The sequence below is a fragment of the Watersipora subatra genome, chromosome 9 (assembly GCF_963576615.1).
Source record: "Watersipora subatra chromosome 9, tzWatSuba1.1, whole genome shotgun sequence".
NCBI classification, from domain to species: domain Eukaryota; kingdom Metazoa; phylum Bryozoa; class Gymnolaemata; order Cheilostomatida; family Watersiporidae; genus Watersipora; species Watersipora subatra.
In genome coordinates, this window is record NC_088716.1 from 60808826 (window position 1) to 60826337 (window position 17512).

Genomic DNA, 17512 nt, shown 5'->3' on the forward strand with positions numbered 1-17512 from the left:
CCAGCAACTAAACTCTTTAGCAACTACGCTGACAAAAACAAGGAGTCATCAACTCTTTGTCACAAGTATTGACTGAGGAAGTCGGATTTTAAGTTGAAATTTCCAAGGTTTGGCACAAAGCCAAATGTTGGTTTGTTTCTTTGGTTCGGTGGTACATACGGTGGTGTCGACCACAGGTTCGGTGGAATTTACGGTGGTGTCGACCACAGGTTCTTCTACCTGCACCTTACACAACAGTTGACGGCCAAAAGGGAAAAAATCCTCTGTTTTTTAATAACATAAAATTCTCACAAACTAATAAACAAATCACCTCCAATAACACATTGATGTGGGTTCATGACCCGTTTCAGCAAAACACACTAGTCCTGAGGTATGAAGGAGTTACGAGTACTTGCGCTGTTAGGCAACTACCACTGAGGTTCTATAAAGCTGTGCATTAATAACAAATATATTCATACCTAACAGTGAAGTAGACCAAAACCCTCTCATCAAACTCATCTAAGAAAGGTTGGCTATGCATCAGACCCGTCTATTAAGGGTAGAACTAAAATCTGACTAATTAGCAAACATATAACCATCTTTCTCAAAGTTTTATGAATATAACAGCCTCAAACATGTGGGGTGACTACTAGTTATTTATAAGCATTTTGATGATCAAAATGAGGCTAATTTGAATGAAGTTATCCATTCAATTTTGCAAATGTTTGTATTTGCTGCCGTTGTACTTCCTCTTAATAAAAACACTTCTAAGAAAATGAACTCATAGCTTTGTTAGCTTTAGTCAGCGATTACGCAACTATTGGGCAGCACGCTGCTAAAGACGCTTCTAATAATCCAGTCACATGAGCAACATATGCAAAATATCGACTTAACGGCAGCATATGGCAGCAGAAATTTGCATCCACCATAGTTATAATCTTACTTCTAGACTGCCTGTAGGACAGAAATATTACGATTGGCTGTATTATGTTTAGAAGTTGACGATTTTGGAAAGCACCTACTTCTGTGATGTTACTATGTGCCCGAGTTAACAGGTGCCAGCTCCAACTATTTTTGAGTGCGAAGTAGGAAATAAATTATTTAAACCCCTGACAAGCACACTTTAAAAAACAAGAATGAGAATGCAAAAGAAATGCAAACGGGTAAGTCCTGGAATAATAGAGGCTGTATGTGATGGCACTGCGAATCTGTCTGCCATCTGTTCTCTTTTTTATTGGTCAGCGATTATTAACTCTACTAAGACTATAACATTCAGACAACAACATTGGTGTTTGGTGTCTATTTAAGTGTTTGTCATTGTATAAACTTTGAAATATATTTAGGGCTCAGCTACAATCATATTACTATGAAGCCGTCACACTTTGGCTTCATATTTTTTTGTAGAAAAAATTTTGAACAATTTTACAAAAAGAACTGACACCAATATCGACCTATTCACCATATTAAATGTAGACAAAAGTTTAGCCGGCAAATCATTAATTAAGTGATGAGTTAGTTTACAAGCATGTATAGTTTTAGTTACTATATCCAGCCGCCTGCGCAGTTTAGCTTAGGCTTTATAATAGTGTAAGGGGCTCCATTGAGAATTGAATGTCCTTGATCAATTACACTAGAAAACTCCGCTACTCCTAGGGGTCCTTTTTGTGACAATGGTGAAATACAGCATCTCTTTGTAAGAACATTGTTTGCTAAAGACAGAACTCATCGTATAAGCATAGACCAAGAACCAATTGAATACAGGCTGTGTTCGAATATGCCCAAGTTTATACCGATGAGTGAGATCGAGCTCTATGTAATCTTTTGTCTATATAAGCTAGTTATAAAGCTATCCACTAGCCTGAGTAGGGTGCTTGCAGTATCCTACCCTGTGAGGGCACTTTCAAACTACCTACATGAATAGGTATGTGTAGATGTACATGTGAGATAATCAGATTCTGATCTCATGCCCCTGAAGATTATAGGGAAAGTATGGTAATTAATACCTTAAAAAATAATTGAGTTCGATAAGGTTCAATGATAATGGATAAACGCATGCATGGCAAGACATCATTAAAAGCCATAACCAGTGATCTATATAAATATTTTTAAGTTTTGAGGCTACGACAAGTTAATCCTTGCGCATTCGTCGGATGATGAAAATGTTCTACTGGATTCATTGGCAGGCCATCAGGTGACTCTAACTCCAGGTACATATATGGATATGCGTACGAATGAACCAATGTTTAACATGTATAACACTGCGTCATAGATATTTTTATATATTTTAGCTCACATTTCCTCAAGGGTAAACAATTCTGAACCATCCTAAGTATCCACTAAAATAAACACAAACTAATGATATTGATTTGGGTAATTTATACACTTCTACTCTTACAAATGTATTGGTAAAAATTTCGAGTATTTATGAAAGAGTGGAGTGTATCAACAAAAAACTACAGTTTTATTAGCTCTGAGGCTTGTACAAGTAGCGCAGACACGCAGGTAAAAGCCGAAGCACCTAATCCATGTTGTACAAAGCATCAAATGCTGCATATCAAGTTAGTTACTTGCACTTTTAGTTTTTGTAAAATTATCTCTTGCAGAATCAGACAAGAAGAGAATAGAGACAGAAGCAGGAATAAACAGAAGGAATAGAAAAGTTGATTGTATAAATAGAGAAAGGAAAGGATGAGGGACTCTGAGTAGGAGAAAGAAGGGGGAAAAGAGGAGAATGATGAGGAGGAGAAAGCCTCTATTCAAACAAAGTACCACCGATGGCATCACTTTATTCCTTTCCTTGACATTTAGAGATAGTTGCTGATTTAGTAGATTATTGAGGCTAAGTTTTCTAGCGAAGTCTATGTTAGCAGTGAGAGATGTTCATTATTGTATAACATGCGAGTTGATTGCAGATAGATGGTAACATTATCATCAACATCATTTAACTCGCTCACCTTAGCATTTGTGTTACTGGTTTCAAATTCCTGCATAAAGTATGCCCAGATTATCTGTATTGATCCTTTTACATATATAACAAACATTGTTTTCTATTCCGTGACATCAACATTCTACGCCCACTGTCATATGTTTCAGTTTATGAAATGTCTGTTACTACAACCTTCAATTCACTATCCTGACTCATCTGCAGTACTATTAGATTACCAACTTTTAAAATGCTTTTGTTCAACTCACTCGATAAGTTTTGGTTTTTGTGTTTGCTTTTTTATTCCTTTTAGCTTGTAACAAAAAGATCATCTTGTTGATGAATACCAATATAAAGCTATAGAACATTAATCGCTCGCAATCTCTCAAAGATCAAGTATGACGTCTGCTTAGTTTACTGCAAGCAGAGGCTGGGTCCGATGGAGAGGGAACTTCGACATGTTCAGTTGCGTTGCGGAGAGCATTTTAACGTTAGATGACATTCCTGTCACCACCAGTGACCTCGGTTGGGTATTAAACCCCAACATGTTGTTCATAGGTTAGGTTAGGTTGCTTTCAGCTTATGAAGGCAACTATTTGAAGGAAGTGGGTTTACTAAGAGACACCTGTGACGTGTGGGAGACCGAAAGATGCCTATAGAACTTAACAATTACTGGTATAAAGATAAATATATCATTGCATCTCATACGTTTAAAGCCTTGCTGAGGGAATTTTATGCACAGCATCAATAGATATAGACGGAGTGAATAAATATATAATAAGCCAATAAATAAGTGAACACAATTCCACAAATATAGCAGTATGTTTTCTCAATCAATTAACCAACTGAATAAACATAATCATACTACTTACAAATATATGGGCTCATGAGGTTGCTTACAAAAACGACATCAATACAAATTGTATTTCCACTAAAGCCTCGGGCTTTACGCTAGTGACACTACAATACAGGTATTTGTGAGGCATGTTATACAGTACGTATATATTATTAACCACCCACCTTGTATGGACTCAATCAGTGTAAAGGGCATTCTAATTATTTCCTACGCAGAATTATCTCATGAATTTAGTTTTAATGTCTCAAGTTGCTTGGAGATTACATATTAATGCAATGAGCTCTCTAACATACCTCAATAGCAATACATGCAATGTATTTCAAAGAGAACAATTGGAAATACAGAACTATTAAAACTTGTGGAGATGTCATAGAAAGAACAAGGACATAAATTTTGAAAAAAAAATTACACTTGTTAATCGATAGACTCACTAAAAGCGTGATCAGGAATATTAGGCTGGCTCAGTGTAACTGTATCTCCCTTTCGAGGATGTTTGTAAAGAACGAGGTAGCCATTCTATTTCTCTAATAGTCACACGCGATGTTAACTAGTGTAATTATTATTATTACTACAACTATTACTATCTAGTATCTATATATATATTATGCATATATATATTTCTCAAAGTATGTCTGTGCATAGTATGTCGTTATGTCTGTCTGCATTCCGGCTATAGCTATTATTAGAATAGCCTATCTGGGCAACAATGCTGACGCAATGTCATTGCCTATCGGCATTTGAAGCTTACTAACTAGGTTAGTAGAATTTTCCATTGGCAATGTGCCAGGCCACTTGGCAATGACCCGCCATTTGCTGGAGAGTTGCCTGCCAGCAAGAGGTAAGCAGATCTCACCACTTCTCATTGTTTATAAACTGATTTTTAATACCCTGGCAACCCGGGAGGCACAGCTAGTTACTATTTATTTTTGAAGTTCACTTATTCTCACTTCTCACTTTTCAGGTAAGATAAGGTTTTGACAGCTGAGTAGCCTTAAACTTTAACTATATGCTTCTACAACAGCGGGACAGCAGGTCATCACAAGCCTGAGGACAAACAGTTGTATCCGAGAAACTCTCTGGAGGCTATCTCTATTAATGCCACCCATCGTCAGAGAACCTTTCTCTGAAGGTTAATTGGATGTTGAGAAGGTATTTGAAATCCCTATAGACAACATATGATGGTGATATTAAATAATATAGACTAATAGATTACATAAATCTTAGCTGTTACGAGATACTAGAGTCAGGAGGCTCTTGTTTAAGAGATATTATAGTAACAAACATGTATCTGAAACAAAGTCTGGGATTGTTAGGCCATGTACACAGAATAGAACAAGACAGGTTTCTGTGTCAACTATTATACTCGCAACTATATGATGGTTAGTGAAATCCAGGAAGGCCTAGACTCAGCTATAAAGATGTAGCGAAAAGGAAGTTAAAATGGAGGCAGATCAATACACGCTCATGGCAGATGACTGATTGTAATTGAGCTGATTAAAGATCTGTTATCATATGTAAGTCACAACCATAGACAGTTTATTTACCTCGACTGACTTCGAGAGAGAAATATGTATCAAATGTATTATTTGAGGCCGTATTGCATCAGTGGTTGGTCTTATCGGGTAAAGTCTTTTGAAACACAGATACACATCTAGTAGTCTAATATCAAATGATTTAGCTCGCTATAGATTTAATGAGCAAAGGCTAGCTGTAAGAAAACCTTTATTTCTAGCATTTGAAATTTTAGACATAAAAATTCTACTGTTCCAGGCTCACTGTACAGAGCAACAATGATATACCGCTAACATACCTTTTGGAGGGCGCACGTTTTTGTCATAGTTTTCGTATACTTCACGGACAGCCTTTACCACATTGTCCTCACTAGGCACCTCCTTGCAAGCTACTCCTAGTAGAGCCAGACATAGCCTGTGGGCACATCGTGAGAAGTTAAAGATTACATAAAAATAAGGAATGATCCAGCAAATGACAGGAAGTGCTTAGACTAATTTGTAAGTTTGAGAGGATATTGATATTGACAGCGACAACACTTCTTGCGTCTGCCTAAATGCAGGCCAGAGAAGTTGAGACTAACTATTCAGAAATAAAAAGGACTTAGCCTTCAGGCTTAGTCCTTTTCATTTCTAAAGAAGCTCAAACAGTATGAAGATGATGCGGCTAACAAGATTTAAGATGGCTGCCGCATGTACAAGAAAAGTTTTTGTATCTTAATATTCGAAATCAAGCAATAAAACATAGCAGGATTGATCTATTGTAATTTAGTTAAAACTGTCCAGTGTCATTGTTGGCATGATGTGATCAATTTTATAGACACGAGAGACGCATGAGACACGAGAGAGACGCATGAGACATACCTCTAATAAATGTAAAATTAAAAATAACTTTAAATTATGCATGAATTTTAACTGAATGAACTAAACTGCCGACAATGGAATTAAAAACTGCTCAATGGTCAGTATTAATAAATAGTTGGCTTAAATAAGTGTACCTAGCTCCAACTACTGACCCCCACTAACAATGCTGACTCCTACTGTTGCTCCCACTCTCTGATCTCCCCTATTGACAACTACTACTGATACCTACAAGTGATTTTTACTGCTGACCTCTGCCACCGAACCCTTCTGCTGACTGCTGCCGATGACACTTACTGCTGACTTTAGCTAAGATATTCACAAGCAAATGTTCTTGATGTGATGTCATCAAGGTTTTTAGAAATTTACGCCATGCGATATTTTAGGAAGAATTTTATTACTAAATGTCTCTAAAAATATAGTTTTTGTTTTTCTAAATAATATGCATTTACCATGTTTACAAGCATTGTCTCTCAAAGCTGTCTGAAATCTGAATATCAGTTATTAAAGTGTGATTCCTTACAAAACAGCTAAAGTTGAGCGATGTATAGGTACATAGTCTAAGTACTCCTAATTGACTTCTTCATGACTATCAATTCAAAAGCGCTAGAACCTTAGAGTTGTATACTTATCAGGTTAGACAACCAAGAGTAAAAGTAATATTCAAATGGTTTAAATCTGAAAAAAGCTTTGGTGTTTCCGTGATTCTTTGATTTGGATGTCTTTAATGTTTTTAAAAACTCAGCAATGAACCATTTGCAGGGCTCACCAAAATTACAAAAAACATCTGTACATCGAATAGCGCAAAGTTAATTAATGAACAAACGAGTAGTGTGAAGGGAAGGAGGTAGAGCGCCCTTCCCTCTCCCTCGTTATGGGGCAAAATTCTATCAGTGGCAAACCTTTTTAATAAATATTTATGCACAATAATATAGACTATAGACTTTCACAAATTAGTATCTGCTTTTGAATAACCGATATAAAACTATCGTTAAATCCAACTTTTACCGTATATACAACTAACTACCTTATATTGGCATAATGCCAGCAAGAAATGTTCCTTCAAAGGTGGTTATTAAACTGAAGGACTTGTAGCTTATCTGTCGAGGAGATCTGATTGGCTCATGCTTATACTGCAGCTCTGGTACAAACGTTGCATCGTGCTGGTCTGACGAACTGTATTGTATATTTTGAGAAGCTCAAAGTTTATATGAAGCCTTCATTTGGTAACAAGTTTGCTTCACAGACACTAGTCTGTAGTATTTAAATAAGGGCAGATTGCTATGGAATGAGTTTAGCTGCTAGGCACACTTGCATGCATATGCCAATACATTTGCCATCGCTAGGGTAACCACTTTGTAATATCGAGATGAACCTCCGTTTGATTTGTTCAGGCACCACGCGGTCAAAGAACTGTATACAAATGCTAGCGATTACTACTGCTCATCAGACTCTGTATGATAAATAAACTAAATTATAATAGTGATGAAGAGAGAACAAACAAAAATTAGTAAAAAATCATTATTCTTTATTTAAGAAATTTTAGCAAGTCAGTGGAACTGAGAGATCGTTTCAATATATTGATTCTTAGATCTCAAGCTGTCCAATGTTTAGTCAATATTTGTTTCCTTCCAATCACATCATCTTCTACCCAATTTCCCGTGTCAGGTTCAGGTACTGTATCTTTGGAGTTGAACGTGACAGCTGTGTAGCACCCATAGATATAGAAAACCCTAGATTGGCAATAGCTATCATTACAATGGAGCAAAAGTGAGGCCTATAATTGGCTGTTGTTTTCACGACGTTACGTCCTAGTGATGTGCATCACAGCATCAAGGCCTTCAATTGAGCAATAAGTTTGGTAGTGGAAGCACGCTTGGCATGCTAGTTTTCAAGTCATAAACGTAACAATAAGACCAAATTCTTAGTGAAATGTCATCAGAAGAGACCACAACACCCCAGGTATTTCCTCAATTGCCCATAACAAGACAGAACTTCAACTCAAAACAAGAAGTTTTCAACAATATCATAAGCTATCTATGCCGATTAAAGACACCAAGCTGAAAGATGCTAGTGGCAAATAATAGGAAAAACATCATCATTTCGTCATTGCTTTTGAGTCAGCACCCAAATCTGTACATGGCATTGCTCAATATCTTTTCAGCAACTACCCTTACATCAACTACCTCCTAACCTTTTAGATCAACCAGGATCACATTGAGATTCTGCTTTCCACAATACAATCTAAGGGTGGCTATAACAATAACCCGGATGTGCAATGCTTTAGATCTGCACTTTGAGCACTGCTCATAAAAGCAGATATCACACCAAGTCCCAATGCTAATTGTACTGATCTTGATGTGAGCAGAGCTGAAAAACTGGCCAACTCCTGCTACATTCTCTGGCTAGAAAGAAAAAGAAAGAAGAGACAAAAGCTGAGGAAGGTGAAGATGAGGAGTTCGGTGATGAGGATTTTTTCCTAACTCAAATGTGATGAGTGTATCAAGTTCTTGACTGATGTAGATGTAGTGGGAAGTAGAAATAGTGATGACATAACCCTAATCTCAGTTAAAAACAGAGGAGGATTGGTGACCAGATTGATAGGCCGGATATGTATTGCTGCAGAAAAGTGCCTACGTTCACACATGGATAACTATGGTATCACACAGAGAGCTTTTAAACAAGTAACAGACAATAACATGCATGTCTTATTACATAACCTCAAACAAGGTTTTACATGTACAGTGCATGCCAACAGTCTACTCAACACTATAGTAAATCGCTATACTAAAATCAGAATACACTATGCCGCTTCAAAGCAAGAATCTAGTTCAACCAACCTTAGACAAAAACTATCTCGTCTAGTTATTTTTAGTCATGTCTAATGGGTGTTTAATACAGTGGTCCGGCGTAACTGCTTCTAAATCTCATTTGATTCATCAGTTTGTTATTAGTTTAATTTCTATTTGGTCACTCTTTGTATTATCAATGATATAGTCATTGATAATACAAAGAGTGACCAAATAGAATCTAAATCATTGGTATTATTCATTACCATGTGTGTAAGATTCTTGCCTTTCTCATCCAAAGTCATTACAGTCATACTTCGACTTACGAGCTTAATGCGTTCAGAGACTGAGCTTATATGTCAATTTACTCGTATGTTGGTGCAATTTATTTATATATAGAACAATTAAATATATATTGATTGGTTTCCATACTCTAAAAATGCAAATAAAACACACAAAACAATATATTGTAACAGAAAGAACATGTTGGTTATTGTCCTGACTTACCACATGCTTTCAAAAAGCAACAAATAAAAAATAATGCAAGGAAATGTGATTAATTAAAATGTAAAATTAAATACATACAATAGCAGCTAAGGCAAGCATTTGCCAGAGAGGGAGAGATAAGTTATCCTTCATTACAACAGTTGACTTTGATAAATTTGGATTTTATCCAAGTTTTAAAAGCCAAACTTGAAAGCAAACTTTTTCTTTAACTTAACGTAATTAAAATTTCTTCGGCGTTCATAGTTTGAAGTTTCTCGCTGGTTAGCTAATTTTTCTTTTGTTTCGCTCGCACGACCAGCCGGCCGTTTTAAGAGAAACCTATCTAAGGACGTTTGCCTTTGTCGCCCTTTCAACATGTTGCGATCAGGACGAACACAGGTGTCGTCACCAAGGGTTAATGTACGACCACTAGCCAATTTGTCCGAATGTCTATTTTTATAGTCTTGATAGATTGCACCAGCCTTTTTACGTAGCATCGTTTCAGCAATGATATAAAGCCCAAAAGGATAGCCGACGGCTATCATATGGGCGTGGTTTAATGATGGAGCTCTATTAGGATTGTGTTAGCCTGGGTTTCAAAGCAAACACAACTCTCGCGGGGCGGTCGCGTTGCCTTGTTAGGTTTTAGAAAACACGAATCGCTGTTATCGTTTCATTAGCTTATTCAGCCAGTAGACCCCGCGGGTCACAATAGCAAACATTGAATTTCTGCAATGTAGGGGTAATACCTAACCAAAATAATGTATCTAATCAAAATAAAACATTTCAAATTACCTACTTTTAGTAATTTTAAAATTAGTAAAGGTCGTAGTATATGCCTAAAGTTGAATATAATTACCCGAACCACGGCATTTTTTTTCTAGTTTTTGATTAATATTTTGCCACCCCTAATATAAAATGACAAAGTCTTTCATCGGTTTCACATTGTTTTACCTTGCCAATAAGATGGGACAGCAGGCAAAGCTGTGCAGTGTAGTTTTCATACTCAAAATCTAAATGCAAAACCGAATTTGAGCTATTTTACGATTGTGACTATTAATATCACGAATGCTTGTGAATGGCAACTGACTGATCATAACGGTGACAATATTGGGATACTATATTTATTTGACAACAAAATGAATTCAACAGAAAAGTAAAATAACCACTATAGTTCATAATATTCGTAAATTTACAAGGTGCTTTATTCAGCATATTTGTTTGTTCGGGTGGCGTGTTCCGGTTAATCCCAACAGAGCTTCATCATTAAACCACGCCCATATGAGCGCCGTCGGCTATCCTTGGGGGCTGTATATCATTGGTTTCAGTTACGCAGTCACCGGCCAAGTGTTTGTCTTTTATCCAATGCCTGAGCAGTCTCTCTATCAGCGGTCGTGAAGATCGTTGCGTCGTTTAGAAACTATGATTAGTCCTTTTGCAAATTAAATGCCTTCAATATAATCCTTGTGTTTGATAATTGTGGATGTATTTCCATCATATTGCCGAGCTAGCTCAATCACGCATACACATTTCGCATATTTTTCAATAATTTTCCGTTTAATATCAATTTTTATCATTCGCTTTTTCTTTGCATTATCTATCCTTTTACTGGCAAACTTTCGGTCTACGCACGATACTTTTAATTCACATAATTCTGCACTGAAAATCGCGCACAAAAAACATGGTACAAAAGTATAATCTGAGCAGTTGAAAAATACAGAGTGATGCTGTTCTCATAAAACACCTCCGACATACTGGGCAACTGACTCATGTGCTCGTATCTCAAACATGGCTCGTATGTTAGTGCTAAAACTTGCTTAAAAGCTGGCTCATACCTCAAGTTTCTCGTATGTTAGGGCACTCGTAAGTTGAAGTATTACTGTATATAAGTTTTACATATTTTCAATAAAATATGCAGTCTCAGATGCACAAACTATGGAAAAATTGAGCAGTTTTTAGTGCTAAGTCATTAGGAGTTAATAGATCAGCTGATTCGCTTTGCACATCACCATGACGCTGCGTCATGCTAATTATAGGCCTCACTTGTTTTGATTATTCGCATATCTAGGGTTTACTATATCTATGGTAGCACCCTAGGAAATGGCAAAATACAAATAAGGTTTGCTAAGGAGCTGACTGTACCACGTGACAAGGTTCCCACTGTATAATACAGTATGTCCATGTCAATCACTCTTGCAGATTAATACCCTGAGTGCACTATTTTGATTTCATGATTGGAAGTTGCCACCCGCCCCGTCTTTGAGACTGCCTATTAGTTGCCAACAAGCGCGGCGCGATAGATTCAATCCCAGACCTTTCAGAATGCATATGCAGCAAATATGAAGTGTTGTATCCAAGCTATATAATATTTACATTTGGTATGCAAAGCTGGCCGTGTTTATAAATATACTGCATTACATGCCATGACTCTCTAAAGGGATGAGATTAATCGTACTGCTTGATTATAAATCTGCAAATGTGTACATCATTTCCTTATACAATAAACCATTTTACCGAGCAGCAGGTAGCTTCATGAAGTGTAGAGACTGCCATTTCATAAGTGCACTCGAAAGGCCAAAAATAGACTTATAGCTATTCCATTGCCTCTTGCTTATGTTACTAAGAAGATTCAGCCAGACCACTTTTCTGGAGTGTCTTAAATTACACATAAAAGAGGTATTGCACCGCAATATGAGCTTCAGCGCAGAGCCGTCTTAACACTAGTTTCTCGTCATTTGCATACCATTGACAAGAACTGTTTAGTGCGAGAGACTGAAAAGTTAATACGGGACATTTAAATATGGCGCAGACTTTTCCGTTACTTCTAGAATCTGGTTTAACCTTGCCTTGTTATCATTTGCCATGTTGAGTAACCATAGCGATGTAGTGTTTAGATGGGAAAAATGTATAAGAATGGCGACCAATAGAAGTGCTGTTGTCTCGCCCGTTCACGCATTGACTAATTGTCTGTTTTGACATATTAAGTCATAAGTCTGTGTTTTGTTAGCAAGCTGACCTCTTTATGTCACAACTAGAAGCTGGCATCACGAGTGATGCAAATTGATTTTTTGTTCTTCTAATATTAACATACTTGTTGAAAAATGAAACATCATGATTATATTGGATTATTTCATTATAATCATTAGATTATATTATTTATAAATAAATGTAATAATAAAATGCTGTAAGTTTTAAAAAGATGTTTATTGGTCGCATTTCATTGACTAATTCTTTTAGCATTTTAGAACTCTTATAAAAGTAAAATATTTGGTGCGTCAGTATGGTTAATTGAAACAAGAGAATTTATACAAATTATCTTCAACTCACAATGTAATTGAGAAATACTACAGAAGCAGCGCGGGAAATGTTACCAGCTAGTAACTCTGTCATAAAGTATAAAAAGGAATGACCAGCTAGTTCCATACCATATGCTGAATATCAGCGCCACCCTTCTACTCCAGTTAGGTTTCACTTTACTTCATATCGAACTAAACTGCTAGTTACGGCCCCTACTATTATAGACATCTGATTTGATTGAATGTAATTCCTCTTTAATATTGTACTAAGTTAAATTGTCCTTATGATGAGCAAGTCAGACTCTAGTCTCAGCAGAGCATCTTTGCTGGTAAATAAGACCAAAAGACCAGCTAAACACTGGGAATGAAAGACATTAAACCAACTTAGAGGAACCTAGACTAGAATGTTCTCGCTACACCAAGTTATACAAAGGTCAATAATGGAACTTGGTCAATATAAATTTTATTTAAATAAATGCAACGCACATCATTACTAGTCAGGACTGTAGAGGGCTGGGGTAGTAGTACGGGGTAGGGCAGCCACTTACAATGCACTGATATTGCCTGAGGTTTACATAACTGATTGAAATAGGGACCAACCCTCTGCCCTTAGCAGATCAGTATGAAGATACAAATCACGGCTATCAGCATAGAACCTTTGATTTATTTGTGTTGTCGCAGCTTTTAACACCATCATAAAGTTTGCACAGTAATAGCACTAGTTTATTAATAATAGAACTGCTATTAGTCTTCCATCAAGGTCATAATTTCCTACGAACTCCTGAATGATTTTCCTCTTTATTCACATTCTATAACAACACTAACAGCTCGGCACTAATATATACTAACTTTTTGGTCTCTAAGCTAATTGCTGTACACAGTAAAGGAACTCCTAACACCCTGTAGCCTGTGAGCCTGCACAAAGGTGTTACTCAACTATGTAGCTTGATGAAATAGTTAATGGTAGTTTAATCAGAACATAGATATTGCTGCAGATCCTCGCAAAGTCTAGAAAGAGTGACGATCTCTCCTCAAATATACTATGAATGATGAGTCTTTAACAACAATTGCGAAGAAAACCATCATGCTATTTAGAGCTTGTATGAGTGCATGCGAATTTGTTACCTACTAAACAACTACTTATGTGCTTACATGCATACTTACATTACACGCATACTTACATACACTACAGGCAAGCATACTTACATACACTACAGGCACGTATAATTACATACACTACATGCAAGCATACTTACATACACTACAGGCAAGCATACTTACATACACTACAGGCACGCATAATTACATACACTACATGCAAGCATACTTACATACACCACAGGCAAGCGTACTTACATACACTACATGCAAGCATACTTACATACACTACAGGCACACAAAATTACCATGCGTTATTTGTTACTCAATAGTTCATTCTTACAGAGAGGGGCGAGTGTTGCTGAGGACAATGAGATATGGACTTGTTTGGAAGTTATGTGACAGGTCAGCGTAACAAGGAATGTAAATACATGTTATCACCAATATATTAGATTGGGGTATTGGCCAGACTACAAAGAGTAGGTTCCTACAGGACATTTTCTTCAAAAACCAAAAGTTGGTTCCGTATGCCTCCTGCTCCGTTAAGATCTAGACTATTTTCTTTATTATTTGTCATCAGTTTTTTATGAGCATATATACAAACATTTTTATTTCTCTTACTGAGACAAATACACACACACGCGTGCATGCGCACACGCACGCATGCACGCACCCACGCACCCACGTACCCACGCACCCACCCACTAGGGTACAGAGGCACAGAGGGTTTATAAGGTACCCCCCACACCTATGCACTACCCATCTTTATATTACGGTACAGAGGTACAGATGGTCTATAAGGTACCACCCACACCTATGCACCACCCATCTTTATATTACGTTACAGAGGTACAGAGGGTCTATAAGGTACCACCCACACCTATGCACCACCCATCTTTATTACGGTACGGGGCACAGAGGGTCTATAAGGAACCACCCACACCTATGCACCACTCATCTTTATATTACGTTACAGAGGCACAGAGGGTTTATAAGGTACCACCCACACCTATGCACCACCCATCTTTATATTACGTTACAGAGGTACAGAGGGTCTATAAGGTACCACCCACACCTATGCACTACCCATCTTTATTACGGTACGGGGCACAGAGGGTCTATAAGGAACCACCCACACCTATGCACCACCCATCTTTTGTTTTTCTAAGGCTACAACTCGATCAGCTGGTTTTTAATGTAAAGATGAAGTGACAATCAAAATCTCTTCTTATTTATTATTACTTTATTTGTTGTTTTACATATAATTTAGTTTTATATGTAATTTTTACATAGTTTTTATAACCCATTAATTTTTGAGACACGTATAATTATAATTATTATAACAATTATTATATTATAATAATATTATTATATGAAATACTGTATTTATCATTTATCTTTTGAGCTGCAAAACAAAGCAAATATAATTCAATACATTTTTAGAAGACGGTTTGGACATATGCAGCAAGTATTGGAACAAGATTAAGGTTTGACTGTTTAGCGGCGTCTAATATTATTTACTGTGTGCATGGAAAATAACCAAACTACTTAGAAAACTCTTTTACACTCTGCAATCAGAGAATGAGTATTTACTAATAACACTCAGGTTATGGGGAACTCCGTCTGAAAATAAAGAATTAATTGCAGGCAAGTGTTTTTTTGATTACGAGGATGTGTATTGAACCAACTCAATCATCCATTAACACACATTATGCCTTATGATTGATTGAATATCCAAGTTTATTATCTCTTATCATACAGTGTATATAGATATGCTAAATATACTCAGTGCTGCAACTGATCTTGATCTCTTGTCGATATTCAATGATGCCACACGACTAGCTCGGAGTTTTTCTGTTTCGGAACCGTTTGCTTGTTTTCGCATCAGAATGCAAGCATTTATTTTGAAATCGAGTTGATTTACTTAGCCGAGCTAATGTAGTATTTAAACGAGTACTGAAGTTAATTTTTCAAGGATGATATTTACTTTATAAATCTTTAGCAGCAGTTAACTTTGCAAGCGACTAAACTAGATTTTTGGTTTAATGAAGCTAGAAAAGTAAAACTTTTAGAGAAATGGCAGATCTGCTGCAGTCTTATTAGTTATTCTATTGTGTGATTGAACTGATTTTTTAAAATAGTAGTTAATATTTGTGGCTAGAAGAAGACAACTTCTCTAACAAACAAGCCATTTAGACATACAGCAGCTTATTTGGGCAGAAATCAAAAACACGAGCTATAATACCCGATGTCAAGAGTATGAGCTGATCTTACACTTGCAGCTTTCTAAGTATAGCAGCCAAAAATTATTTTAATATTTCTTGTAAAGTAAAAAGCTTTTATCAAAGTTTTCTTTTAGAGATGAAAAGTTAAAATCCTTAAAAAAAGCCCATATTAGTTGGTCCTATGTAGTGTTTGCTCATAGAGCATTGTGGACCATAAGTCCACATAAGGTCGCCCTTGCATGAACATTGCTTAATAGATGGCTGTTTATTAGTTTATCCTTTGTGCATCCTTTTGAAAAAGAATTTTGCTATGACAATGAAAACTATTAAAGCTATAGAAGATATACTTTTAATATACATCATTTGCAAATATGCATTTATTTAACATAAACATTATTAACATAATTTAACAAACATATTTAACATAATTTAATTTATTCTATTTAACATGATGTCTGAAATGCAAAAGTTTGTTTAAAATTTGTAGAATGAAATGAAACAGAAACATAGTCTGCTGCTGATACACTCTTCCAGTTTGATAAAAAAGAATTTAATGGACAGTCATGTCATGTCAAGCACCACCACGCAATACCGATATTAAGATCATAGTATATAATAATTTCTTTATGGCTATATATTGTCATTATTAAATTTTACTCTCTACCCATCTAATGAACATGGAATAGCATACCATATCATGGCAAGTGGTAGGCGTTCCATCCTTGCAGCCTCTCTCCTTCACTGGTTTGCGAGTGCAACTCAGTTGCCAGAGCACCACTTTTATACTTCGAGCCCAGCAAGCACGTTTTGCATTGCAATCAGTTGCATACAATAAAATATGTCTAGCGAGTGTACATATTGATTGACGGCTATCTTTATAATCGCATCCCATTGGCTGAATGCTCGCCTTTGCGCTGCTTTCTTTGTGGCATCAGACAATAAGCATGCTATTATATATTGACATATACTGCTGACCACCTTTGAGTTAAAAGCTGTTTTTATACATTTAGTACATTTTATTATTTCGCTTCGACTGACAGTCACAATAAACATTGATCAGGCTTTTAAGAATATTATTGATTTTTACAGATTTTCCCACAAATGCTTACTCATTCGTTAATTTCTAAAGACATCATTCTTCTTAACTACATTCGAGATTTGCTGATTTGTGAATTAGAATTCACTGATTATTTATTTTGTGTAAGAAATGTAAAACTGTGAGCACAAAGGTCAGTCCGGTGTCAGCCAAACATAAGTAATGTTTTGCTTGTGGTCACCATTGATCACCACTGGTTGCTATTGGCTACCGGTGTTCAAAGGCAGTATTTATTGGCACCCTTGATACCACTATTGGCACTGCCATTGGCCATCATTCCTTAAGCTATAATTCATGCATAGGCTCCATGACTATAAAATGTCATTTTTTTCTCATGCAGCAGGCAAATTATCAAGAATAGAAAGTCCTAAAGCTGATGGTGGCTAATTAATACA

The 17512-nt window shown here is 36.4% G+C and overlaps 1 protein-coding gene across 1 annotated transcript in view; it reads right to left on the reverse strand.

Annotated features, from left to right (window-relative positions):
• The window catches only part of LOC137403949 (glycine receptor subunit alpha-2-like), a 28202-nt gene extending 11447 nt beyond the window's left edge, over window positions 1-16755 (reverse strand). Inside the window, exons 1-2 of the mRNA XM_068090076.1 lie at window positions 16713-16755; window positions 5569-5684 (exon numbers count right to left, since the gene is read on the reverse strand). Of these exons, the coding sequence (XP_067946177.1) occupies window positions 5569-5684; window positions 16713-16741 (145 nt within the window). The 5' untranslated portion in view covers window positions 16742-16755. The remainder of the gene's footprint in view (window positions 1-5568; window positions 5685-16712) is intronic.
• Between the last annotated feature and the right edge of the window lie 757 nt (window positions 16756-17512).